At 38.0% G+C, this 27,747-nt stretch overlaps 1 protein-coding gene across 1 annotated transcript in view; it reads left to right on the top strand.

Moving 5' to 3' along the window:
* Positions 1 to 25,681, top strand: part of rab10 (RAB10, member RAS oncogene family) — a 48,714-nt gene extending 23,033 nt beyond the window's left edge. Inside the window, exons 2-6 of the mRNA XM_078213000.1 lie at positions 12,530 to 12,590; positions 15,477 to 15,615; positions 18,627 to 18,716; positions 21,781 to 21,882; positions 23,350 to 25,681. Of these exons, the coding sequence (XP_078069126.1) occupies positions 12,530 to 12,590; positions 15,477 to 15,615; positions 18,627 to 18,716; positions 21,781 to 21,882; positions 23,350 to 23,433 (476 nt within the window). The 3' untranslated portion in view covers positions 23,434 to 25,681. The remainder of the gene's footprint in view (positions 1 to 12,529; positions 12,591 to 15,476; positions 15,616 to 18,626; positions 18,717 to 21,780; positions 21,883 to 23,349) is intronic.
* The last annotated feature ends 2,066 nt before the right edge of the window (positions 25,682 to 27,747 follow it).

The following is a 27,747-nucleotide window of genomic DNA, read 5'->3' as shown; positions in this document are numbered from 1 at the left end:
TGCCACCGTGCCGTCCGTTGTATGTTTTAGTATGGTATTATGCGATGTAGTGAGGTTAGGATATTGGTTTTTGTTTACCTGTATCAGTTAATGACATTTGTATAGTGTTAGAATGGATAACGTGAATTAATGCAATTGCAACAGCCTGATGTTGATGCAGCATCTGTCTTTCCTTAACTGTTGTACCTTTCTGCCTCCTTCATTTAATCCAAGTGTCTTTGTTATACTTCCCAGCTGTTTATCTGACAAGGATCTAAATCCACACTTCCTCCAGCTAATTAACGAAGAACAGTAGCCATTGCCATGAGAGAATTATCGGTAAACCATGACCTGTTGGGTTTTGCTACTTTTGCAGAAATAGTGTATGGATCTTGAATTTACCATAAATGCATAAGCTATCTAGTATATCGAATTAGGAGCCGGTGTAGGCCACTGAGCCCCTCGAGCAAGCTCCACCATTCCATAAGATCGTGGCTGATTTGCTTGTATCTTCAACCCCACGTTAGTAGGTTTTGTAAATATTGGCATAATTGATCAATTAGCTTTTCTGCTGAAATAATGACTGGAAGATATTGTTTTTCTTATTGCCCTTCCATTAAAGTTTCACTGATAGGCAATAGTACTGCACTATTTTTTCAAAAAATTGCATTTCTTGACAAAGGAGCATCTGAACCCTGCTCTACATCCCTTAAATAATTTGTTAATTAATTCTGTATCTATTGGCAGTGCACTAAACATTCCTCCATCGTTTTGTGTTCATTTTAATGTGAGGGTAGTTCTTCTAGATTCTTTTAAAGAGGAATATTCTCAAATATCAATTTTATCCTTTTTCTGGAACATTGCCTCCTATCTTTTGTCTCGGTCTGTAATACATTTACATTCAGTTGTACTGAGATTATCCTCATGGATGTAGGCAAGAAGAACTGTGTTGTCAGTCCTGAGCATACTGAAAATATTAAATAGTTTGGCTGTTGAGGACTTGAGATTTTTGTGGTCAATGTATTGTTATCTGAGATATTAACTTTTGAGTTTCCCGTCATATTCCGTTGCCCAAGATTAGCTATGTAGACCAGATTACCAAATGTTGCTATCAAATAGATTCATAGGTTGACTGTTTCTTGGTTGTTCCCCTGTCATCTTGATCTTGAAGAATTGGACTTCAGCCTTACTGACAGCTGTTTCTGAAACCTTTTTAAGGCGATTGGCTTCAGTCCCCCTGAACCACCAGCTCAGTAACTAGTTCTCCAATTACAAATTATATTGGACCTTTTAGTCCAGCTATTCGTCTTCAGCATAAATTTCAGGATTTTGGCTCAGTTGTGTTTTCAAGTTTTGAGCAGCTAGCAGAAATAAATGTCAAATACTGTCTACTGGAGTGAGTTCATATTTTCAAGTCTTGTGAAAGTAAATGTTGCCTTTTTGTATCAAGCAGTGAAGTACTTTTTTACATATGTGGTTTGTTCCTCTGAGTTGCGTAAATTAAGTTACTTGGTATTAGCCTGATGGTTCCATGGCACATGATACATTCCAGTAGCGGGTTAGAGTAAGGGCCTTTGTGTCATTCTCTTGGATATTCTGTAGCAACATGGAATATGTATTGTAGATGTATGGTCATTGTTTGTGATACTGAATTGGAAAATATCCTGCGATTTTAAGAAAAACTATTTCCTTGAAAGCAACCCCTCAGGACCAAGGATGACTTGTTTCCATTTTGGTTCAGTAGGTTCTGAGATCAATGAAAAGTCCAATCTGCAGACTCAGCCACGAGTGGGACTGGTGGTGGTTTGAGGGTTAGGTAGATGAATTGTTGCAAGGCTTATGTGCTATCTCCACCACCTCCACCTCACCATGCAACTTCACCTCTGCATATTCCTGATGAAGTCCCTCTGTATTCAGTGCCTGTCCACATGAACCTTCTCCAAATACAATGTGATTGATGGATTCTATAACATTCTGATATGTCAGATGATTTCCTGTCTGAAAGTGAATGTCAGGCAGAGCTGTTAATGCAGGGAGCTTCCTCATCCATCAAATTACAAACTTGGCAATGTTCATTTCTCTCTGGTTGTAAAATTGGTTTATTTCTTGTGGGTCATACATTTGACAGTTTGCATCTATCTGAATAACTGTTGGATTACAAGTTGTTGTAATTTTTGGTTATTGATTTAAACCAATGTAGTTGTGATTTTTTTTTGGCATAGTACTTTGTTCCTCAATTCCAATCCAATGATTTTTTTTATCTAGCATTCATCACCATGGAGACCCCAGAGTCAACCCTGCCCTGCCTATGATCTCTTGTCTGATCTTGAGTTGAGTGCAGAAGCAGGATGGGATTCTTGCTCACCCCATGCATGAAGTAAGCTTTTAGTGAGAACAGGATCCAATTTACTTGGTCTCAGTATTTCAGCCTGCCAAATGAATGTGAAGGGGGAACCAGGAATTTCTGTCAAGTTCTGACACTTGTAAAATTCTGTACCCCCCAATTGATAACCTTCATTTCAATGGAATAAGTGTTTGCGTTAAATCTTTGACTAGGTGTTTTACCTTTACATTGGAGTCTGGGAGAGAAAAACTGCAGTATCTGAGGATGATATTGTCCTGTTAAGTTGCTTCTGTTCTCCTGTAGTTCTGTTACTGGCGAATTCAAAAGAGACATAGGCCGGAATTTTACCGTCCCATCTGCCACAACAATTGGAGTGGGCAAGGGGCGGAGCATGGAAAGGTCAATGACCTCGGGCGGTATTTTCCAGTTTTGGGATGAGCGAGGCCGTAAAATCCCACCCATAATCTGAGAATTTAATTTATGGTTTAAATTTTTGATCACAATCGATTTTTAAGAAGTTTGACAAAACTGGGAGAATCTATTTGTGGATTTTTGACTAATTAGCAAATTGCATTTTAAAAAGGCAGCAACTAAGACTTCGACATTTTGTGCTCGCAACTCAGTTGACATATGCCACTCAATGCTGCTGCTCAATCTGTTGCAGTCATCTAATGAATGAAATCCACTTGAAACCAGAGTATTTTTTACGTTGTGTGAAGATTATAATACAAGTTTATTAAACAAGTTATTAATTGTAATGCAAAGAAAAACATTCTGTAATGCTGCACATTGTACTTAATGACTAGAGTATTTGCAGAACTGTTTGACAGCTGGGATTCAGATTGTGTAGGGCCTGGTTTTATTTTTTGCTGACATCAATACCAAGTAAAACACAATGTTCGTTTCTATTTCAGGAGCCATGTAAACAGTTCAAGAAAATATCTTAACTTTCAGAAGTGGAGGTTGATGAATTCTTATTTTAGTACAAGAATCATGAACGGTTGGATTTGCTGACCTTAACTGTATTAAATGTCACGCCTTGAAGCAATTTATAGCTTTGGATATCTTATGCTTTGTGAAATAATATTCCACTGGTGTGTTTTTTAAATAAGAAGTTCCAATATAACTTGAGCTAACATTCCATTCATGAATGGAGTAATACTTATTTACTGAACTCAACATGGTTCACAAAGCAAGTTGAAATGAGTTGGAAGCAAAATCCTGTGGCTTCTATCCATTTGTACTGCTGAAATTGAAACCCTGAGTCATGTACTAGACATGTCATATGGGTGTTTAACTGTTTGTGATCCGGTACATTTTAAAAAGTTAATTTTTCTGGATTTTCATGTTTTAATTCACATACAGAACATTAAACTGATATCCACGAACTGCAGTGTCAGTATTTTAGAGCAGTTCTAAATTACAAAATCTGCGTCTTTTAATTGACAAGTTGTATCCATAATAAACCTATGCTGATGTGACACTCGCTGGCCTGTATTTCTTTCCTCTCCTGCTCTCTCTCATTTTACTCATTTTTCTTTCAAGATGTTTTTAAAAAAAATCAGTTTCAATTCCTTCCATCTTCACAGTTCCACAAATGACTTTTGACATGTCAGCGCCTTTACTTCCAGGCCATAATCTTAATGCTTATGACCTCAAGCTGACATTGTGTCCATTTATTTAATGTTGTCCACTTCTGCTGACGTGCCTTGCATTGGGCTGTCATGATTTTCAGCTCATTTTACCAACATTACAGTGCCAAAGCAAATGGTAAAAATGTATAACTCAAAAATTTAATGTTAATGATTTAATGTTAAGAATCTGCATCCACAACTCTTTGTCAGTGCATTCTAGATCAGGGGTCTCCAAACTACAGCCCGCGCGGGCCACATCCGGCCCGGATACAATAAATCTTATTCATTCATTTATAGAACTGATTTTTTTCTTTGGCCCGCAAAGATGTGTAGAATATACGTGTGGCCCCCGTACTGAAGAGTTTGGAGACCGCTGTTCTAGATCATAGCAACTCACTGCTTTTATAAATTTAAAGAAATTTTAGTTTTTGGTCTTTGGCCAACCTTAAATATGTCCAGTCATGTTTGAGTCTACTACAAATTGAAAGTTTCTCCTTATTTACTCATTTTTGAGCGCTTTCATTAAATCTCCCCTTAGCTTCACGAGGCAAGTTTTTTTACACGAAGGTGATGGGTGCCTGGAACTTGCTGCCGGGGGAGGTCGTGGAAGCAGATACGATGATGACTTTTAAGGGGCATCTTGACAAATACATGAATAGGATGGGAATAGAGGGATATGGTCCCTGGAATGGTAGGAGGCTTTAATTCAATCAGGCAGCCTGGTCGCTGCAGGCTTGGAGGGCTGAAGGGCCTGTAATTGTGCTGCAATTTTCTGGGGTACAGAATGCCGAAGATTAATGACCCTCTGAGAAGGAATTTCTCCTATCTTAAATGGGAGACATCTTACCTAGCTCTCGGTTCCCCAGGGGAGGAAACACCCTCTCAGTATTTCCCCTGTCAAAAGTCCCTCAGAATCCTCTGTTTCAGTAAGATCACTTCTCACTAGGCTCAACCTTTCCTCCAAAGGACAAACTTTCATCCTAGGAATCAAGCTAGTCGACCTTGTCTAACTTGCCTATAATGCAAGTATGTCCCTCAAATACTGAGACCAAAACTGTGCGCAGTACTTGAGGTGTGGTATTGCCAATGCTCTGCACAGTGGTAGAAAGACGTCCCTACTTTCAGACTCCATCCTTTTTGCAATAAATCTCATCATTCCATTTGTCTTCCTAATTTCTTTCTATAGCCACATGCTGGCTACTTGTGATTCATGTAGGACACCCAGACCCTTCGGTACTCTAACATTTGGCTGTCTCCTTTAAATAATCTGTTTTTCTATCCTCCTTGTCACAGTGGACGGCCTCACATTTTCCCACATCGTTATATTCCATCTGCCAATTTTTTGACCACTCAGTTAACCGTTGCAGATTCTTGTGTCCTCACAACTTGCTCTCTTTTGTATTTTCAGCAAATTTGGCTACAAAACATAGTCCTTTCATCCAAGGTATTAACAAAGATCGTGACCCTCTGGCACTCCACTAATTACAATTTGCTAATCTGACCCAATAATCCTGACTATTTCCTGTTAGTCAGTCCTTTAACCATGCTCATGTATTACTCCAACCCTATGGACTCTTATCTTGGTGTGACACCTTACTGAATGTCCTTTGGGAATCCCAATACATTGCATCTACTCATTGCCCTTTATCCACCTTGCTTGTTACATCCTCAGAACTCTGTAATGAAATTGTCAACCATATTCCCCTTTCGCTAAATAGATTCTAGCATTTTCCCAATGACATGTTCAACTAATTACAGTTTCCTGGCTTCTGTCTCCATTCTTGAATAGAGGAGTTAAATTTGTGGTTTACAAAACTGCTTGAACCTTTCCAGGATGTACAAAATTTTGGAAGATTACAACCAACGCATCCAACGAAAGAAACCCTCCAGTACAGAAAGAGGCCATTCGGCCCATCGAGTCTGCACCGACCACAATCCAACCAGTCCCTACCCCCATATCCCGACATATTTTACCCACTAACCCCTCTAACCTACGCATCTCAGGACACTAAGGGGCAATTTTAGCATGGTTAATCAACCTAATCCGCACATCTTTGGACTGTGGGAGGAAACCGGAGCACCCAGAGGAAACCCACGCAGACACGAGGAGGATGTGCAAACTCCACACAGACAGTGACCCAAGCCGGGAATCGAACCCAGGTCCCTGGAGCTGTGAAGCAGCAGTGCTAACCACTGTGCTACTCTGCCGTCCAATATCCTTGCAGCCATCAGATCCATTGAACTTGTCAACTTTGAGTCCCCGTTAGTTTTCCTTGTACTTTTTCTTAAGTGATTCTGATTGTTTTAAGTTCATTTCTCCTTTTTGCCCTTTGATTTCCTACTATTATCAGGATGCTTTTTGGTGTCTTCAACTCTAAAGTCTGTCTTTTTTTTTCCCCATTATTAATTCCCCTATCTCATTCTCTAAGGGACCAACTTCTACTTTAGCTACTTTCCTTTGATATACTTATGGAAACTCTTACAGTCTGTTTCTCTCTTTCTTGCTGGTTTGCTCTAATTCTAATATCCCTTTTTTTTTGGTAGTCATTCTTTTAGTTTCTAAAATGTTCTCAATCTTTTGGTCTATCACTAATCTTTGTAGCATTGTATACTTTTTTTTTCACTATGGTAACATCAACTCCCTTAGTTTGCCACTGGTGTATCCTTCTTAGTCTGTCTTTTTCAGTAGAATGTACATTTGAGTTAGGAAATATCTCCTTAAACACCTGTGCTTTTCTACAATGTATTTATGAAAGATTCATATTCCCATTTATATTTTCAGCTGATTTCTTCTCATACACTTTTTACCCATTTTCATTTTCAGTTCTTGAGTCTCCCCTTTTTAGGAATTTGGTGGCGATTTCTTGAGCTATCCAAGGAGCTCAAGCATTGAATGTTCTTCCTTTTTTCTTATGGCATGTTTACTCTTGTACCCAAATTATCTGCTCTCTGAAGTCCTCCATTGCACCTTGACTGCTTTATCTGCCAATCTCTGGTTCCAGGCTTGATTTTTGAGACTTCATAAGTAAAGTTCCATTTGCCCCTTTCCAGTTAGATGCAGAATTGCATCCTCGTTTGTGTAGAAAATATTGATCAAGAAAATTTGAAATTTTCCAGGAATTGATTCTTCCCTTGGTCTTTTTTCCAGGCTATATTAGGATAAAGGGAGTCTGGCATTTAACAGCACTGTTGTACATCTTTCTGACACTTGCAGCTTTGTTCCTCCGTCTGCTCCCCACATTCTTGTTTCACTGGTGGGTATAGAATATGACCAAGGTGTTCTGCTTCTAACTTAAACCAAATTATTTCTTTCCAAGGCCATAACAAAATCCTTGTTGGCCCCTCCAGAATGTTTTGTGATCAGAACTTGGCAAGCTCCCTCTTTTATGCTTGTCTTTGTTATCATTATGATAACCCCATGTGGCAGCTTGCATACGTGCAAGTGTAATTTTAAGTACATTCAGCATGTCCTGAAGCTGCTAGTAATGGAGTGGAGATGCTTGAGATTGGTCAATGTGTCAAAATATATGGCAACAAAGGTGGTGAGTTTCCACTAAATGTAGCTAACTTGCAATTGGTGAGCATTCCTTTTACTAAAATTAGTATATTTTCAGAGTTGGAAGAAAGCTTTCTAGCATCACCTGAATTTGAGGCAACTTGGCTGCAGTCTAGGTTGGTTTTCCAGTGTGGTGTTGAAGGGAATGTTGTATTAATAGGGTGCCCTATTCCGGATTTGACTTTTCACCCGGGACCCTGTTAGTCTCAGCCAATGTTAAGGAACCCACGATCTCTCAGAAGAACTAGGAGTTCTCTTAGTGATTCAGCCAACAAATTCTACAGCCAGCATGATCAAAATAATTAAACGATTTTGTATTCTAATGCTGTTCCTGACCTTAGCTGCGTTTGCACTTCAAAAGGGTTTTGTTGACTTTTGGGACTTCCCAAAAATGTGATAAGATAAAAAAGTCTATTTGTTCTTCAGTATATGTAAATAGGGAAGGAACTGTGGTTCAGAATTAAAATTGTCACTAGGTTAAAAAGTGTAACTATAATACCTTTACTTCAGTTTCATGTTTCTGCACTTTTTTTAGTGTGGATTGAACTCTATTCATCTGGCATTATACAAATCTGCCACTGCTGTAAACGTTTCAGATTGATTTCTGGGATTAGCTAAGTTACTATTTGTATCAATGCTGAAGTAATCGGTGGATAGAATTGTTTCCCTACCTTGCATTCAAAAAATTACGTGAGGTTACAGGGATAGGGTGGGGTGTGGGTCTGGGCAAAATGCTCTTTAAGTGAGTCAGTGCAGACTTGTTGGGCTGGATAACCTCAAGCACTGGAGGGATTCTATAAAAGATATTCTCATGTAAAATTTGTTTAAATTCCCATTTGTTGAGTATATCTAGATAGATGATTCAGACCTGGGTGCTATATTGTTGATCTTGGATTTTCCTCAATTATTCTCTCTTAGTTGTAAAATTACTCAGATGCTCTAATGTTTTATTTAAAGAATGGTACCCAAAAAAGCTGAAAGAGAAAATGTGTGCATTACTGTAGTTGTTGCTGTGTAAGTGAAGTATCTGGATGACATTACATGTGCTCCTCAGAGATTTTTACAAATTTCACTCTGAAATAAATAGCTTAGGCCCATAGATTTTGAATCATTTTCAAGAAATGCCTGAAACATCTTATTGCATGGACTTGCTTAAATTTTGGTTTTATATTTGTTGTAAAGCCTGTACTTTACAGCTAAAAATCATAAACTGTAGTTGTAGCCCTATAATATAAAGAAGCTTCTTGTGCTTTCTTGTCAAGTAATAATTGAATTGTTTTCTCAATTGAAGATTGCTATCAGCTTTGTTCTTGTAATTTTTTCTGCTTGCAGTCTCTAAAACTCATTGGTTTCTTGGCTTGAAAAAGCAAATGACTGGAGGTGATTTTTGGAATATGCTCTTGTATCAAGATTTGTAATTGTGTAATTTTCTACTGGTCTTGATGCAGCATTTATTGTTCAAATGTGTTCTAATGTGGGAGTGCATCCTGACTTGAAATCCAATACCATTTATCATTTTCTCGAACTCATCCTTTTTAAATGCGCATAGATTGAGTTGATTTGATCATCTTTGTGCTGCTCTTGTTTTATTTCTCTTTTTCCCCTTGTGCCCATCATGCAGCTCCCCACGTGCCTGCCATCGTATCCAAATGACCACACTAGCTTTAATTGGCAAGTTTAAACTAGCCTCTTCAAGCGCTCTACAAAACTGAGTGAGATTAAACCAAAGTTTTTAATCTATTTTTAAAAATCTGCTCATAGTTCATTGTGATAATCTTTGGGCAGGGGGAGGGGAGGTGGTGGTGAAGGGAAGTTTAAAGGTTTATTTATTAGTGTCCACAAGTAGGCTTACATTAACACTGCAATGAAGTCACTGTGAAAATCCCCTAGTCGCCACACTCCAGCGCTTGTTCAGGTACACTGAGGGAGAATTTAGCATGGCCAATGCACCTAACCAGCACGTCTTTCGGACTTGTGGGAGGAAACCTGAGCATATGGAGAAAACACACGCAGACATGGAGAGAACGGGAAGACTCCATAACTTTACTTCAGAGAAAGTGTTCAAAAGATGAATATAGTCTCATGAGTCTATGGTACCTAGATGGCCACAGAGACAAAACTTTACCTGGCCAAAGCATGAATTTTTAGTTTTATTTTAGTCTTTGCCGCTTAGATCTCACTGCTGGTTGCCCTATAATATCTGACAGAAGATTTGAACGCTGCAAAAACTGCAGTACATGTATGACTAATACTTTTGCTTGCTGCAAAAAGTAATTCCCAACATTGTATTCATGCATGAGATGGATCTTCTGCTTGTTGACTCAATTTTCACCAACTGTTGACCACTCAACTATCAGAATCACTACAGGGTGGGGGGGGGGGGGGGGCATTCGGCCCATCGTGCCTGCATCGACAATAATTCCACCCAGGCCCTCTCCCTGTAACCCCATGTATTGACCCTGCTAATCCTCCTGACACTAAGGGGCAAATTAGCATAGCCAATCCACCTAACACATCTTTAGAGTCCTTTATTGTCTACCCATTTGTTCATGTGAAAGTCTCATCCTTAATTTTAATCCATATACCGTCTTTTCCTCTGCAACTTATTCTCAATTTGAGAAGAAATCGAAGCACTCGGAGGGGAAACAAGCAGACATGGGAGAAGGTGCAGACTCCACACAGACGGTGACCCAAGCCAGGATTCGAACCCAGGTCCCTGGCAGCAGTGCAAACCACTGTGTCACCGTGCTGCCCATTTCTCAAATGGGCTAACTTCTCCTGGACAATTGTGCTGGGTTGGAAACCATCTGACAAAGCGATTTAAATTGCTAACTTTGCATGGTTCTGCCAGATCTGCACTCCCAGCTACTCAGAGTTGGGTGGGTGGGGCGGGGAGCACTTCTAACTAAGTATTTACATACCCAGACTGAGCCCTGCACATTACACCTCCACTTGAGGATCACCCCCTCCCCAAACCCATTCAAATACCATAGAAAGTTACCTTCTCCATTTCAATGGGACCTTTAATCTGTCTGCTTTAAGGCAGCTAATGCCATAAAAAAATGAAGCGTGTCCTCTGCTCCAATCCTTTGCACTTCCCAGCTGGAGTAAGGGACTTGTTTCACTTGCGTCTCACCTAGCTTGAGTCAGGAAGGTTGGGCGACCCTTTGGAATTTGAGCACATGTAAGTCACTATGGAGTGGGAATCCACTGGTGATTGCCATTCTGAGGAGTTACAGGCCAATAAAAGATGCACGCACAGTATCAGAGGTAAGGAATGTTAGGAGTCCAAATAAAAGTTAGAATATACGATTAGAAGTTCTTTGCTTATCTTTGAGGCATAGATTATTAAATGTTGCAGCTGTTTTATGTTAGCTGGTTCCTTTAAAATCCCAGAGTTGAATTGAAGTCCATGTAGTTGCACTTGCTGGAAACCATTTCCTTTCTTTTCCATAAGCTGTCTTTGCCAGAAATTGATGAGTTTCTCCTGATCTTTACACAGCAAATACATCTCTGAATTATTTTTAGACTGTTAATAGATGGAGCTTTGCTTGGGAGAGAGAGTCCTTAGTCTTTACTGCTCAATTAACAGCTTCTCTAGATTTTTCAACCTCGGCTTGGCAAATCCAGTTCTTATCCTTCTTGCTGTATATTCCAAAGGAATTTGATTATCATGTCTGCTATAGTCATTGGTCCGGAACTAGAAATCACATTTTGATGTTTCATCTTTTGACACATTTTAAAGTAGTAGAAACCAAAAGGGAATGGGGTTCTTTCTCCTCCATGGGAGTTTGAGTCCATTGGTTGTATATCCTGGCGAGCTAATGGTTCCTTATTGTCTTGATGGACTCTCTCTCTGCTGGAGAGATAAGCTCACAATGCAAATGACGTGTCCATTCCTTTCAGCAGTCCTTTTTGAAGTAGATCATGACACCCCAGGTGCGGAATTTCATGAGCATGTCTGTCGTAATTTTCTCTCAAAGGTAAACTTACTATTCCAGGCATCAGGTGACCAGTCTTAAGTCAATATCTTAGTCTTTTTTGAAAGTCCCTTTTCAACGTTTCAATATGATTTTGGTTAGCTGTTGAAATTATCGATTGATCTCTGTCACAATTTCCTATTGTTGTGACACTACATAGCAAAGTCTGCACACTTCTGAGAAACCTGCACGAGCAAAAAGATCTAATACTAACATTGAAAATGGAAGAGATTTTCCAAGCCTGTGGAAAATGATGTCTTGAATTTATTTATGACCTGAGAGCCTTTTATTTTGACCTTCCAGTTGGTTAATTATTACACCACGTGCTGTGGGAGGGCACTTGTGTCGAGGATTGAACCTTGGCTGAGAGATCCACATTGTGTTCCAGTCATTTAATGTATTTGCTCCCCAGATTCAAGATGTGCTGTACAATCTGTAATCAGAATTTTGCTGAACTCCTAAGCATTCTCCTTCCTGAAATATAGTACAATCAGAATGCCAAACATAAGTGACATATAGCAAAACTTAAAACTGCAGTTCATTTAAATTATACATAGGGCCTATCTATCAATGTGTTCCTTTGGAAATTTTGATATCTTGGAAATACTGTCTACAGGTTTTTTGTTCTAAATTAATGTGCAGTTTTTTTATGTGAATATAGAATTTTTTGGGCATTTGTCATCTGCAGATAGTCTTTTCAGAAGATCAAAGTAGTAGACTGGTTAATTCCTATTGTCTTTTAATTGTGAATAAGCATGGAAAGAATTGCCTTTCAGTAATGAAGACCTTGACGCCAAAGGTTTTGGTAAGATTTACTGGGAAAATCTTTTATCAAGTTTGATCACTTGTAATTGGCAGCCATTTTGAACTATTTAAGATCACTGAATTGCTTCTAAACTTGGCCATTCTTGGGGAAACAAGGAAATCTTAAACTAGTGTGATTCAGAGTTTGTGTTCATTTAATCCAGATCCTGAACAATTGAAAACATCCACAAAGTTTTAATGCATTTCAAAATTGTGGCTTTCTCAATTACAGGAATTGATTTTAAAATCAAAACAGTGGAACTACAGGGGAAGAAGATCAAATTACAGATATGGTAAGTAATGAACCTTTAATTGCATTTCTCGATTAAAAGTAATTTTGTGGCTTCAAGGATACATCTATAATGATAAAGAACATTTTTAAGTGGTTGTTGTATGAGTTTAGATTTGAGTTCATCTTGTGAATCTGTTTCACTTTGACTTCCCAAGTGTAAGGTGTCAAATCGAGTAAGATCTATTACTACAATGCTGAATTAAATTATTAGCAATCCACATTACAGAGAATTTTATAACACAAAAACAGGCTGTTTGGTCTACTTCTGTGCTTGTGTTTGTGCTCCATGCAGGTTTCCTCTAACCCTACCTGCATATACTTCTATTCCTTTCTCCCTGATGCAGTTTATCTTGCTTCGTCTTAAATGCATTATCATTTCGCTCCTCCCTTTGTTGGTGGGTTGAAGCTCTCTAAGGCTACTTTGGTACATTTTCCCACTAAATGTCATTTTGTGAAGTACTATCCTTTGGTTGTTAAGCATGGCTACTAAATAGTTGCCATTCTATTTTCCATGCTGTTCTCCATCTGGCCAATCTGGTCCATGTTTTATCTGGAGTATAAACAAATCAAAATTTTAATTACCTTTCTTGGGATTTCTTTTCTTGCTGATATTCAGTTTGTGTATAAAATTTCCTTATTTATTTAAATTCCTGGCAGATAATGTTCTGCTTTTTCTCTTATTTGCTCAATTCTTCTAGACAGCAGTCACCGAATTTCCAAAGAACTTGGGTATTCTGTTAGAGGACCATCACCTTTCCCTTCATGAATTTGTACATCTGTTTTGTTTACTCTGCATTTGTATGTGAAAATTAAATTGCATAACAATGACAAAGTATGCAGAAGGCCAAAAATAGAAAATGTGGATAATGGGTTACCACAAACCTTCTGCTTTAATATCAGAAGTGCCAATCTAAATTCGAAACTACTGTAAATAGAGCCTCGAAGTTGGCATTTTGTGAAAAAAAACGGAATTCTCAACACACTTTAATAATTTGCTAATAGTTTTTTTGTATTGACTAGAAGAGCAATCATCGATAGTTCAGCATTACTTCCATGTCGATTCTTCCGCAGATCAAATTAATCCTATTTCCCTCCAGTAAAAGCAGAACACTCAAAAGCGTCATAATTTCCTGAAAAAATGGGCATTGTGGCTTCCTTGCATACTGATGTAAATGTCAAAACGCATTCAGACTTTTTTTGTAGGCAGATTTCTCTCCCATAAATTTTTCCAAGAAATGTCTGAGAATTGTTGGACGATTTGCATGCCATGCCATAGTCGATTTGGTAGTGGTTGAGTTTGTTTCGTTTTCAGGCTCTTCATTTCTTTACTTTGCCTTTTCCTTCAGTGACAAAACCTTCAAACATCTTTAACCAAAATTGCTTCCCTCAACCCCAACTTTGTCTTGCTAACTCTCTCTCAACACCTCCTTAAAATCTATTGCTTTTCATGCTTTCAATCATATTCCAAATACAATTGCTGCTCACAACCAGTTGCTCTTTCAAACGCCTGGCACAATTTATTACATAAGTGATGTAATGAAGTTGCTGTCCAGTTGTTGTGAAGCTGCAGTTTAACAGTGAATAGAATAGAGACATGTTACCAAATCGCTATGAATTTAAGACCAAATTCAAGTGTTCTAGTCAGCTACATCTTGGTGTACATTTTTGGCGGTCATGACACAAAGGAAGCATCGGAGTCTTGAGAGATGTGCAGGGAAGAGGCACCAGGTTTGCTGTTAAGAGGAATGCTGAAAGTGGACTGCAGCTCTGAAAGGTGAAGATGATATTTGAGGCCTATTGTATAAGTGGCTTAGAATAAAAAAATCTGAAGCATTTAAATTAAAGCAAATGTGTAAGACAAAGGAACACAATGTAATGCAGTAAAAAAGGCACATATATAGGATTGATATAAAGAGGATTTGGCGCTGGGGGAAGCACAAAGATGCCCTAGGTAAGACAAAGGTGACAAAATATCCACTTCTTTGAGGTTTTTAGATTCTGTGTTGGGTGGGGTGCAGTAAGTGTCTGTGGGAGGGTGAAGTACAAGGGCCTTCATTTGTGATCTCTCTATATTGGTGCTGTTTTTAATCTTGCATCAGAGCTTCTAAGGACCAGATGACATTTATCGTTGGAAGGAAATTAAAGCTTGATTTCCTGCAGGCATAAACTGATCAGTTTGTGTGCATCATTGGAGCATCTCTTCCTGGTCTGTTAGATAATTGACAGTTAGTTTGGGTTATTCCTAGAATAGTCCATTTCACTTTGGGATATGTTAACTAGGAGGCAAGCAAATGTTTTCCACATCCAGTATCTCCAAGCTTGGAAATGGAAAAACTCAGCCAGTTCTTTTAAAGAGTACCAAGTGCCCCTTGATGAATCTCAGAATCACATACATATGTAAATCACGCGATCAAGCTGGACTCTTAATGGCCCACAATGCCATCACTGTTTATTCCAGCTGCATTTTTATTAATAACCGTTTCCTCCAGGCATTTTCAACAAAATGCAGCATTACAACTTCCAACCAGACAAGAATGCCATTAGGGTCCTTTTTTTTCAGTTATTCAATCTGTTACATTTGGATCAGCGTTGCTGCCCTTTTTTTTCTTGTGTACACTAGAACAGTTTGCCCCCTTTCCTGGCAAGTGGGTGGAAGTTTAATTTGGCTGCGATACTGATTATTTCCAGAATTTTAGCGTAGAATTTCTTGTCAACCATGTGACAGTAAAGTACAGGAAAAGTTATTTATTTGAAATGTTAAAGCCCTTAAATCTTGCCATGTTAATGTGCTGTTTTCAATTTTCTGCAGTTGGTTGTACTGTCTCCTTTGAGTAAAAGTGTGCAACTGATTTTTTTAAACCAAATGTGATTTTGGCTTGTTTTGAAGGGATACGGCAGGACAGGAACGATTTCACACCATCACCACCTCCTACTACAGGGGAGCAATGGGAATCATGCTAGTCTATGACATCACAAATGCCAAAAGCTTTGAAAACATCAGCAAATGGCTGAGGAATATCGACGAGGTGAGAATCTTGTAACAAATTGACTACAAATGTATTGCCTTAGCAGGTTCTTTATTGGGTTAGGTGGTCTTATATGAAGATCAGTTGCATTATAGTACTTCCTAAACGTTACTGCTAATTCACTGATCACGTTTTTATGTTTACAAAACTGCTGCATTGATGCTGTCCATATAGAATCTTAAACCAATATGAAATCTCCTAAAGTAATATAAATTCAAAATGTAGTATCAGCTTCAAAATATGAAGAAAGCTTCCTTTTGTTAAAAACAGTCACATTAAACTAAAACAGCAAAGTGATGGTCTAAAACAGTTAAGTGGTGTATTGGTTAAGTTACACTTGCAATTTAATATACCATTATTAACACCACTTTATCAGAAGGATAGTAGAGCTTGGAAACTTCCCCTATATTGGTACTGGGAAATAGAAGTTATAGTTTGGAAGGTTGACACTATTGAGTGAAAATTAAACCTTCAGGATGCACTTTAAGGAAACAGCAGAAAATGTAGATATATTTTATTTATATATATATATTATTTAGTTTAAGAACTGCAGTGGATTAAATGAGCCACATGTGTTGCAACTGCCTTGAAGTTTCACTGTGTTAAAGGCACTATGTAAATCCAAATTGCAGAAACAATTATTCTAACGAATCAGGCATGTGTTTATGGTGGCTAATCATGTTCAATGTAAAGGTTGTTGACTTGAGAACAAACTTGGTAATTTGATAACATTTCTTAACCACTTTCTGTGATATTTGTAAAAAAGATTTTGGCTTAATAGTCAGTAATTATCCTTCGTTCTGGTTATGTTTACAATTCTACACCTAGGGTAGGGTAACAATGTTTTGTACCCCAATTTTAATACTTGGAGTGGGCAATTCTCTGAGCTGGTGGAGCTCATTTTCCCATCTGGAGTACTATGTGCATTTTTGGTCTCCATATTTAAGGATGTACTTGCATTGGAGGCAGTGAAGCATAGATTCACTAAATCAGTCCCTGGGAAGAGGGTGGTGTCCTGTGATGAGGGGATGAGTAAATTAAGCTTTTGTTTTCTGGAATTTAGAAGAATGAGAAGCAATCTCATTGAAGCCTACAATAACATGAAAGGGATTGATAGGGTAGACGCTGAGATTGTTTCTGTCTAAAGCATGAGGGCACAGTCATGGGATAATCATTTGGCATTGAGATGAGGAGAAATTTCTTCACTCAAATTGTTGTGAATCTTTGGAGTTCTCTGTCTCAGATTTGCGTATGCTCCATCAATGAATACATTAAGGCCAGCGAGACAGATATTTGGTGTCCCAGGGAATTAAGAATATGGAGAGTGAGCAAGTTCAATGGAATTGAAAACCAAGGCCAGCCATGATTACTGAGTGGCAGAGCAGGCCCAATGGGCTGTTGTGGTTTCTTCATGCTCCAATATCTTAAGTTCTTTTGCTAATTGATATGTTCTTGGTCACTTGGAACTTGTTGTGTACCACTGTTAGCTAATGTTGTTGAAGTTATGCTCTCCGAATAATCAAGTAGAACCATACTTCAGCTGTTCCTGCACACAAGCTTACTAAGGATGAGTAGCCTAATGAATTCCTGAATTGCTTTTAAGTATGTAGTGCAGAGTTCTATTGATGCTCAGTCTATTGGGACGGTTAACTTAAAAACTCGTTGACCAGGTGATGAAACTCCTCCTTCTGCTGTCCTTACCTGGTCTGGCCTACATGTAACTTCATACCCACAGCAATGTGATTGACTCTTAAATGGCCTAACAAGCCACTCAATTCAAGGGCAATTAGGGATGGACAATAATTGCTGGATCTATATTTTTTTTAAAATGCACCAGTCTGTTTTATTGATGCCTCTTGAAGCTCAACTTGCCAACTTGGGTCTGAATTTCTCCGGTTGATTTCTGATACTTTGGAAAATGTTTGTTTTTTTCCATTGCATGATTTGCGAAGCATCTCAGATATTCAATGACCTGCAACAAATCATGTTTCTTGTCATTTCCGAATGATATTTTGCTCTCCGCAGAAAGTGCAGGATTTGTAAACAATGTCAGTTTGGAGCATCAGGATGATAATGAACCATTTGCTTTGATTTGATGCCAAAAGGAGAATGAGGTTGCTGTTTGATTTTGGTTTAAAAATAGTGTTGTAAAAATTAATCTGCACCCATGTGATTATAGTGCATCCCACAAAGAAGGTTGAGTTGGCAGATAATCACATTTTTACTGTTTGAATCATTATACCCTTAAAAGATTGGAAATTAATTACCACTTGTGAAAAACATTTGACTCCTAATTTAATTGAGAGAACCTGATCTTCATTCTGTTTCCTGTGATTCCTCTATTTCAGCATCCCGATGTTTTGAAAGATTTGGGGATTTTGTCTGCAATGTCTTGAACTCTTTTCCATATATTTATCACTGAAGAACAATTTGAACAACTTCTTGACAGCAGTCTTTAAAAAAACCTGCATTCCTTTCTCCTTTTTAAAGTACATAGCAAAGTAAGAGCAGAATTAGGCCATTTTGCCCCTCAAGCCTGCTCTGCCATTCAATAAGATCATGGTTGATATGTTTGTTTCAAGTTCTACATTACCACCTGCTTCTGAACTTTTGATTCCCTTGTCTAACAAGAATCAATCGACCTCTCCCTTAAAAATATTTAATGACCATGTCTCCACCATCTTCTGAGGCACACAACCTCAAAGAAATTTTCAGCTGTCCTAAAAGTGAGAAGGATTCACGTTTGAGAAGAAAATAGCTTAAATACTGTTGCAGCAATTCCACCATGTTTTGGTTGTTTTGCTCCAATTTAGTGAGTTTTGGAGGTGGAAAAATATGGGCAGTTTAATGGTGGTCGCAGATGAATTTACTAGATGGTTTTTGAATAATTTGTCTGATTCACTTTTTCGCAGTATTCATAGATAATGTGTTAAGTTATGATATTGGTATATGCTGGATCGGACTTCAATTAGATAAGTGGTGGTATAGTGACAATCATGTCTACATTTCAGCATGCAAATGAAGATGTAGAGCGAATGTTGCTAGGCAACAAGTGTGACATGGAAGACAAGCGAGTGGTGCCGAAATCAAAAGGAGAGCAGGTAAACCAAGTTGCTTGGGAAACTTCCCTTTGCTTATGTTTTAAAATATCAATAATTGTTCTGTTCTGTTGTGTCTTTTGTATCAGCCATTCATTGATGAAAGGAACAGTTGCAAGACCTCTTGAGGCTATAGTCAAACCTCCACAATTTAATAAAATAGAGTCCAAAGTCACCTACTTTTGTATTCCTTTTTGCCCCTCTTAAGTTGTTAGCTTCGGCTCTGTGGCAACGTTTGCTTCTAAATTAGAAGGCTGTGTCATGACCTTCTGCAGAGACCTGAGCATGTAATGTAGACTGAATGCTGCACTGGCTTTTTGTGTTTTAGGTGAAACATTAATCCAAGGCCCCATTTACACCTTTAGCTGGGCACAAATAAAAAATGTGGCACTGTTCGACGAGCAGGTATTCTGGTCGAATAGTATCCCTCTACCAAGATAAACCGCAATCAAAAACTGTCATTTTGGTTATAGGATCTTTCAGTGTCCAAATAGGCTACTGTCTCCTATTGCAAAATTGACATCTCTTTCCATTGTTCCATTTGCATTGAAATTGTGAGTCTTTTTTTTCAATGATTCTGAAGTAGATAATAAAAGCAAAATACTGCAGATGCTGGAATCTGAAACAAAACAAAATGCTGGAAAAATCTCAGCAGGTCTGGCAGCATCTGTGAAAGAGAATAGAGCCAACATTTCGAGTCTAGATGATCCTTTTTCAGAGCTGGCCCTGACAAAGGGTCATCTGGACTTGAAATGTTGGTTCTGTTCTCTCCACCCTGAAGTAGATCAGATGGTTTGCATTTGACACATGATAACTTCTCCTAGTTGAAAGGTTAATATCTGTACCCAGCCTTGAATCTCTCTGTCATTGTACAACCAACATCTATGTAGTGTGCAAGACATCCCAGGATGACTCTTTTATTTCCCCTGCAAATACCTGTCTTTCATTTAATGCTTCTAAACAAATTATACTGTTCCACTCTTGTGGACAGTTTTTTCAAATGAGTTTCTTGATTTTTGTAAGTCATGTATCACAACTCAATTGCTGCATTTATTACTTCAGTTTTGAAGTAATTATCTTTGTGTTTTTTGCCCTTGAGGATTAAATAATTGGAACTGAAATGCATCTGCTTTAAGATACAATGGATAGGATCTTGGTAAAAATGTTATTTGGAGTTTCTGTCCAGCTTATGAAACACATGCTTTTCAATTTCTTCTTTCATTGCATGCTGATAATATCTTCACTTTAAATCTCAGATTTTAAGTTTGCTTATTCTCATCATGTATATACTTAGTTTAAGTTTATACTTAGTTTAGAATATTTTGACCAAAAGGGGCCTTTATGATCTTCTGCAGCCTTAAGCTTATTGTCTGCCCATATGTTTGTTAAGGCATTTTGGATTTTGTTCCATACTCTCTCCCTGCTATTTCTCTCCTCCTTCTTGCCAAGCCAGTTTTCTAGCAATTAATTCTTGGGAGTCGTGAAGGCTTGGAGGAGAAGTACTTTTGTATTTAGCCCGCCAACTTGCAGCCCTGAACTTAACGCGTGCTGGAGGCATGATAATCTTGCAGTAGTGGAGAAAGGCTACATGCAGGCTGAAAGTAGAGGTTGGAATGCAGATTCATGTCAACCAAAGTCTGTGGGAGATGGAAGGGCCATGTATGCTTGAACATGAGAATTGATGGGCTGAGAAAGCATGAGCAAAGTGGGACACTGAATCTGGCAACAATTTAGTACATTTTTAGTGGAATCAGTTGACAACTTTATGGTGGAGGAAACTGTTAGACTGTAACTCATAACCCTGGATGCACATGATTCAACCACTACTACTTTTACTTGGATAAAGGTTCTCTCTGCAGATAAAGTTTGGGAGTCCAAAATCTATAGCCTTGCTCAGTTTTTTAGTTGCTAATTAGCAGCATGCAAATATTGTAACAAAATAATTGGCATTATGTTTTTTAGATGAGACATTACTCATCTTCGGTAGATTTCAAAATGTATCTTTTAGATATTGAGAGCAAGGGGGCTCTCATCATTGTCCTGGTCGATATTTATCCCTCAGCGAACTATTAAATATCTAGGTGCTATCTCATTGCTGTTTTGTGTTGTGTTGTTTATAAATTAACTGCCTTGTCTTCTACTTTGCAGCAAGTAACCACACTTAATTTTTTTTACTGAAAAGACTCTTCACTGCACAGTCTTCAGCACCATTCACAAGTCCTCAGATACTAAAGCAACTCTTGTCCATATTCAGCAAGACTTGATTAACATTCAGGCTTGGACTGATAAGTGGCAAATAACAGTGATGCCACACAGGTGCCAGGCAGTGCTTGTCTCCCAACAAGTGATATTCTAACCATCTCCCTTTGATAGCACATGGATTGCAACGATTCATGAAGGTGGCTTGCCACTATCTTGAGGGCAACAAGGGATGGGTAACACATGGTGGTCTTGCCAGTGATACCCACAGCCCATGTGTTTAAAAAGAATTCTACAAGTGGGCAATTTATAACTGTTGCCTTCCTGACAAAGCGTATACCTTCCGTAAAATGAAACTTATTAAGCAGTTCAGAGCAAGCGGAAAAATAATTGTGAATTTGCTTCAGAAAACAGGAAAGGAAATATAAAAATTAAAATAGGGATGTGGTGGCAGAGTACCAGCCAAATCATTTTCAGATTATGCTGATCGGATTGATGCCCAGACTACACAATCATTGCATTCTTGTAATTTTATTAAAACACTTTCAGTCCAATCATGGTAGGATTTAACCTGAGTATTCCTAACCTGCTTGTGGAGGCAGACTTCTAGAATCAAACAACACAACAATCAACTAGCTTTGAGCTGTGTAACTGGGCACTGCTTCCTATTAGAAAATGTCAGCTGGTTCCTGAATACATATACCACTGTTAAAGCATGTTGCAGTGTGTATTTGTCTGTGATGCTTATGAACATAGTTGCTAGGTTTATTATTAATGCATGGTTAAATATTTTAAGATGGCTTGACATCATCAAAAGCTACCAAGTTGTTTGATATCCTTTGTGAATTTACTAATTGTTTCATTCTAGATTGCCAGAGAACATGGGATTAGATTTTTCGAGACTAGTGCAAAAGCTAATATCAACATTGAGAAAGCATTCCTCACATTAGCAGAAGACATACTTCGAAAGGTAACTATTGGAGCTGAGGAATTTCTAACTGATTGTCAGTTGATCAATTGAAATGATATCGTAGGATTAGAAAGCAAGTTCAGTTTTTCAAAGATTTTAAAGCATTGCTTAAGGTAAGATCAAACAGATCTATAACCAATGTGTTTCTCACTGCTTGTTTCTATGTAATAACACTGGAAATCAAAGTATTTTTGCTTCTAGAATTAGCATATTATCTGTAGAGATACTAGTAAGTCTTCACTAGTTTGTGCTGATATTTGACTAAAATTTGCCAAACCAGTGCAAAGAAGCAGAATTTTAAATGCTAGTTATGTCAAGCGTACAGATTCTACAATCTTCAATGCTGATTTAACTTGCACTGGAAGTTGGCGAAGCCCACAGAACTGGCCAAGTCTGCAGGTTAATACAGTGAACATGGTGAGTTTCTGCCAACTGCCCCTAATGTGTGACAGCTTGAGGAGACAGTGTTCGAGTTGAGCTTGTTTTCAGATGCATTGGCCATAGGCACATTTTAGAAAGTTTTAAATTCATGATTTACTGCAACTGTCTCAAATGAAAATTGTTATATTTAATTTATTGAAGGCATTTCAAGTGGTTTTTAAAGTTGGGGTTTGAAGAGTTGGTGGGCTAGCACTTTAAATGTGCTTACTTTTAGCAATAATCCCTATTTCAGCACCAGGTTACCATGCTTTTACAAAAAATTTATTAATTGCTTCATTGTTCCATGGAAGTAAATTCAGCAGAAATATGTACTGTAAATTTTCAGTCGAGTGCAATTTGTGCCCAAAGCGTAAACTTCATTGTCTTTATCATCTCTTAAATTCAGAGTAACATTTATCAAACGCGATTGAATGTTGGACACTAATAGCTGGAACAGCAAAATATTTGTCAGAGAAACCAGAACACCCTTAAAGCATTGCATCTGAGTCTGTTTGTTAAGACATGAGTAATATATAACCAATAGATGTAGTCAGGAGAAAGGCCATGAGGTTGATTCCTTTGATTCTTGGTGGAAGATTGAAGAGATTTCAGCTTTTCTGTCTGGAAAAGCGGTATCTGAGAAGTGAGCTTATTAAGGTATGAAAGATAATTGACATAAAGGACATGGTAAATAAACATTTCTTGAAATTTAGTTGAGAGTTTCAAGCTATTGAAAGGTAAATTGAGTAGCGTCTGGAAGAGCTTTGCACCTGGACAAGTGGAGCCAAAGTCGCAATTTTTAAACAATTGGCTGCTACAGTGGCTGAACTGTCAGGTTTCTCTGCATCAACTAAGATGTGGCAAACTGCATTCTTTATCTGCAATTAATTCATGAACTGGACCATTTCCTGTGTTTGAGAGAAGGCAATGTGTGTGTGGATTTGTTCAGACCTTCAACTTAATGTTCCATTTAGTTCAGCATAATTTTTAAAAGGTTGCTATAAATGTTAGCTGAAATCATTCATTTTCTTTCTATTTTACCTGCAGACTCCTGTAAAAGAACCTGACAGGGAAAATGTAGATATCAGCACTGCAGGTGGTGGAACAGGACTGAAGAAATGCTGTAGCTGAGCGGTCCCTGTGGAAATCCACTTTATGCATTCTATCTAAAATGTTCTTTCCCATTAAAACCAACAAAATTCTCATTACCCTTAGTTCTTACATCTTGCCTGCTTGACACACACAATTTTGAAAACCTGTATAAAATCATGTCTGTGACTTACTGTCTCATTTTAAATGTGCGTGCTCAACTCACTACATTTGGTTGTATTATAGTTAAATTCATTATCAAAGTAACAATGGTTTCAACTCAGCAAATTGTATAAGAATAAAAGTTAGAATTAACAAATTTTTGTACAACAGTGGAATTTTCTCTTATGTATAATGTACTTTTTAATTTGTACATTTGTGCAAAAAGTGAGATTTGAGACACCCATGTAGACTGCTTTCCTTTTTTAGGTTGAATTTGATTTTGTCTTGTGCCTTATTTGAAAACAGGCGTAACCGAACGATTGCTGAGGCAAAAGATCAGTTTCCAGACTTGGCTGTTTTATTATCTACTTGCTGTGATATAAAAGCATTACAGCTGCCAGTGTCTGAACAGAATTTTTTTGTGGTTAAACTCCAGTATTTCTTGGTCAATATTTCCTGGTTATGCAGACTTGGTTATTATGCTGCTCCACTGAGGAGGAAATCTGAAATTTATTAATGCATGTAATAGTGCTGCCTTTTTTTATTTCGGGTGATGTGGTTCTCATTTCTTCAACTGTGCAATTTTCCATAATTTGGGCCATCAACAAAAAATCTGCAGGATAACTGTCTTCAGATGATCTAAGATGATCCTGGTGAGTTAGCAGTTCTGCAACCTGAAACATGTTCTTTTGTCTGCTGCCAATATCAGCACATCACATTTACTAGTAACTCTAGGTATCTTGTGATTGGCCTATTGGTAATCAGTGTTTTCCCAGCCACTGACAATTAAGTTTTGTTAAGCTTTGCTGTATGCTGTGCATCTTCCAAATAGCCAAACGTGTTGTGTTTTCTTGTCGCTTGATTGCAATTTTTTGTCACTTTTCTCTAAACTTCAGGTGGTGGTTTCTGCACAACTTCTCCTGGGAGTTTTGCACGCAATATAGTTCTAACATTTTTGAAGGCGGCTTTCCATTTCAAATGAATGAGGAACTTAAATGTGTAAATGTTGGGAATACTGGTTATGTAATATCAGTAGGACATCAAAAGCATGTTTCGGGCAGCATATTTGCAGCCTTTTCTGGATTGGTCAGTACTTTTGAAATTGATAAACCAATTTTGAATCTTTTGACTACCGAAATGGTTATGTTCCTAATATATTGACCACAGTCCTCTTGTAGTGTAAATTGCTTTCACCCTAATTTTTTTATCCCGCACTGAACATAAGGGAATACACAAAGTAACCAATGTAATCAGTTCTTTGTTTACGCTGATGGGCTGTTGCCTAATATAGTGGTGCTTAGCCTTTATGTACAGTTCTTTGGGATCATTTGTAAACCTTGTGATGACCAACACAGAATTGAATAAATCTCATTAGCAGTCCATTCCAGCACTGGAGACTGTAGTTTAATACTTCTAATTACTAAAATTGTCAATAAAATATTTCTAGATGTTTACTGTTATGTTACTGAATCTTGGGAAAGTAGAGTATTGTTGGCTTGTATATTTACCCATATTATGCTGGTAAATCAAAAATACTAAATGCAATGAATTAAAGTCATTTGAAATTGGAATGTTGAAATTACTAATTTAACTCAAGGGAATGTCTGCTTGAAAATAGAGCTGCAATCTATATATATGTTTGAATCGCTGTAAGTAATCTTTGGAGCTCCACATCACTGTATTTTTACTTTTAACACGTGAGCAGTCAAAATGAAACCTCTTAATTTGCATCAATTATCATCCTGGAACTGTTCAGTTCTTACTCCATTGACTATAATTAAGTTGGAATTTGGGGAAATTGCCACCTTTATCAGCCACATCAAATCATACCAAGCTTTATTTGATATCCAGCTGTTGTCATTTCAATGCAAAATTATATTTGGTGTAGTTTGCCAGGTCATTTGTGCCACTGGCAAATTTTTAACATTGGTAGATATTGGTGACCTGGTTGGGGTAGGGTAATTTGAGTCTAAATGTACTTAATGATACAAGTCCAACAGATGATTCATGGAGAAATTAGAACAGCACCAGTGTGTTTCACTTTTTGTAATATTTCAAAATTTTGTTTATTTGTAAGTTACATAAACTTAGTAAATTCCACCAACTATGGAGCAAATACGTCACAATACGATATGAATTCTGCGATGCTGCTTTGTTAGAATATTTGAATGGTTCATGTTCATGTCTCAGTAGTTTAATAACAGTTGTAATAGGTAGAGCCAGCAATAACATTTGCACAGGGAATTACCTTTTATTCAACTTTTTCCTCCCCTTTTCCCAAAGGACTGTTGGGTTGCAGTTCTTGTGTTGTGGAGAAGACACGTGCTCAGCGTACCTCATTCAAGTGGTCATTAGCTATACAATTGGACCATTAACAATAGACTTTCCCATCACATCACCAATTTTGTCATCCGCTAACATAAGTGCAAATATCTATCGGTGACCAAAAGCTGAAACTGAAGACAAGTTCCTCTTTTTCTAATTTAGGGATGCTGAGTTTAATTACAGGGTTCTATCAAGTGGAATTACATCAGATTTCCATAGAATAGAATCCCTACAGTGCAAATGGAAATCCATCGAGCCTGCGCAGATTCTCCCATAGAGCATCTTACCCAGGCCCTATCCCTGCAGCCCCAGATATTTTACCCTGATAATCCCCCTAAGTACACGTCTTTGGACACTGGGGCAATTTAGCATAGCTAAACAACCTGACCCACAAATATTTGGAGTATGAGAGAAAACCCATGCAGACACTGGGAGTGCGTGCAAACTCCAGAGTAGAACCCCGGTCCCTGGCACTGAGAGGCAGCGGTGCTAACCACTGTGCTGTCCTGGCACAGGAGGAGGCCATTCTGTCCAACCAGTTCATGCCAATGTTTATGCTCCATTTGAACCTTCTCCCATGTTTCCTGATTTTAAATCCATCATTCTAAGCATGTATCCTTTTTCCCCCTCAAATGCATGTCTCGCTTCCCCTTAAATGTTTGTACTTTCCTTTTCAATTGCTTCCTCTGGTAGTAAGTTCCACATTCTTGCCACTTACTGCTTAACGTTTCTTATGAATTTCATTTCTGACTTTTTGGTCTATTGCATTAATGGCGCACGTTTTTCCACATCTTTCTGTATTCATCTCGCATAATTTTAAATATCTCTATTGCATCGCCTTTCAACCTTAAGAGAAAAGAGACCCAGCCTGTCCGTCCTTTCCTGATATGTATACCCAGTGCTCTATCCTTTTTATAATATAATTAGAAGAACTGTGTGCAGTACTCTGTAATCTAACCAATGTGTGATGCAGGTTTCGCACAACCTCTCCCTTTCAATTCTGTCCCTCGCAAAATAAAATGTAGAGCTTGGTTTGCCTTTTTGTAATGGCCTTGCTTAACCTGTGGTTCCACAATTATTTTGTTTGTACTCACTCCCATCTAGAATTGTGCTTCCCAAGAGCCCTCCGTTCTTTATATCACAATTTTCTACCCCTCAATTATCCATGAACCTCTTGGCCTAGCTGAGGTTATGTGAGATCCTGATTGACAATTGAATCAGGGACCACAGTGTTTGTGTTGCTTGCTTAAATCAATTGAGCTGCGTGAGGGGCATGAAGGAGTATTCCGCAAGTACATTAGTTGGTTCTTTAATGTTCAGAAGATAATACAATGTATGAAGCTGCAGGCATTTATTTTGTATTAGAGTGCTGTGAATCAGTTGAACTACTTTATATTAGCATCTGAATTATTAACAATTTGAAGGTATTAATCCCTGGAGGGATATATTTATGTCCTTGTCAAGGTCATCCCTCTTCTTGGGTGTTTGGTCAGAACATCAGTGTGGTAAATCTGTGCCATTATATTGGACCTATTTCCACTATTACTTCAAGCTAACAATGTTGCATCTCTTGGGTGCTTAACATGAATATAAGCATGCTGAATTATTTGCCAATCTGAAACTTTTGTCTGGCTGTCACCTATCAAAACACTTTTTTGCTTCGTGAATGAAACGCATAACTTTTTCTGCCCACTCATGTTTAACAGATTGGAGTGATGTACCTTTTTATTTGATGAGAATACCATAAAGTCACATGCTGATTAATTCCAATGAATGTCTTGTTAAATTGCTCGAGAAAGGTCAGATCTGTTTATTAATTGTAATACTTGCTGCTTGGCTGTACTTGTCAAGACTCGCCTCATTCTTGCG

Source organism: Mustelus asterias, chromosome 5 (assembly GCF_964213995.1).
Source record: "Mustelus asterias chromosome 5, sMusAst1.hap1.1, whole genome shotgun sequence".
In the NCBI taxonomy this organism is placed as follows: Eukaryota; Metazoa; Chordata; class Chondrichthyes; order Carcharhiniformes; family Triakidae; genus Mustelus; species Mustelus asterias.
Note: the sequence above shows the minus strand (reverse complement) of the source record. Positions and strands in the feature narration are given on the sequence as shown.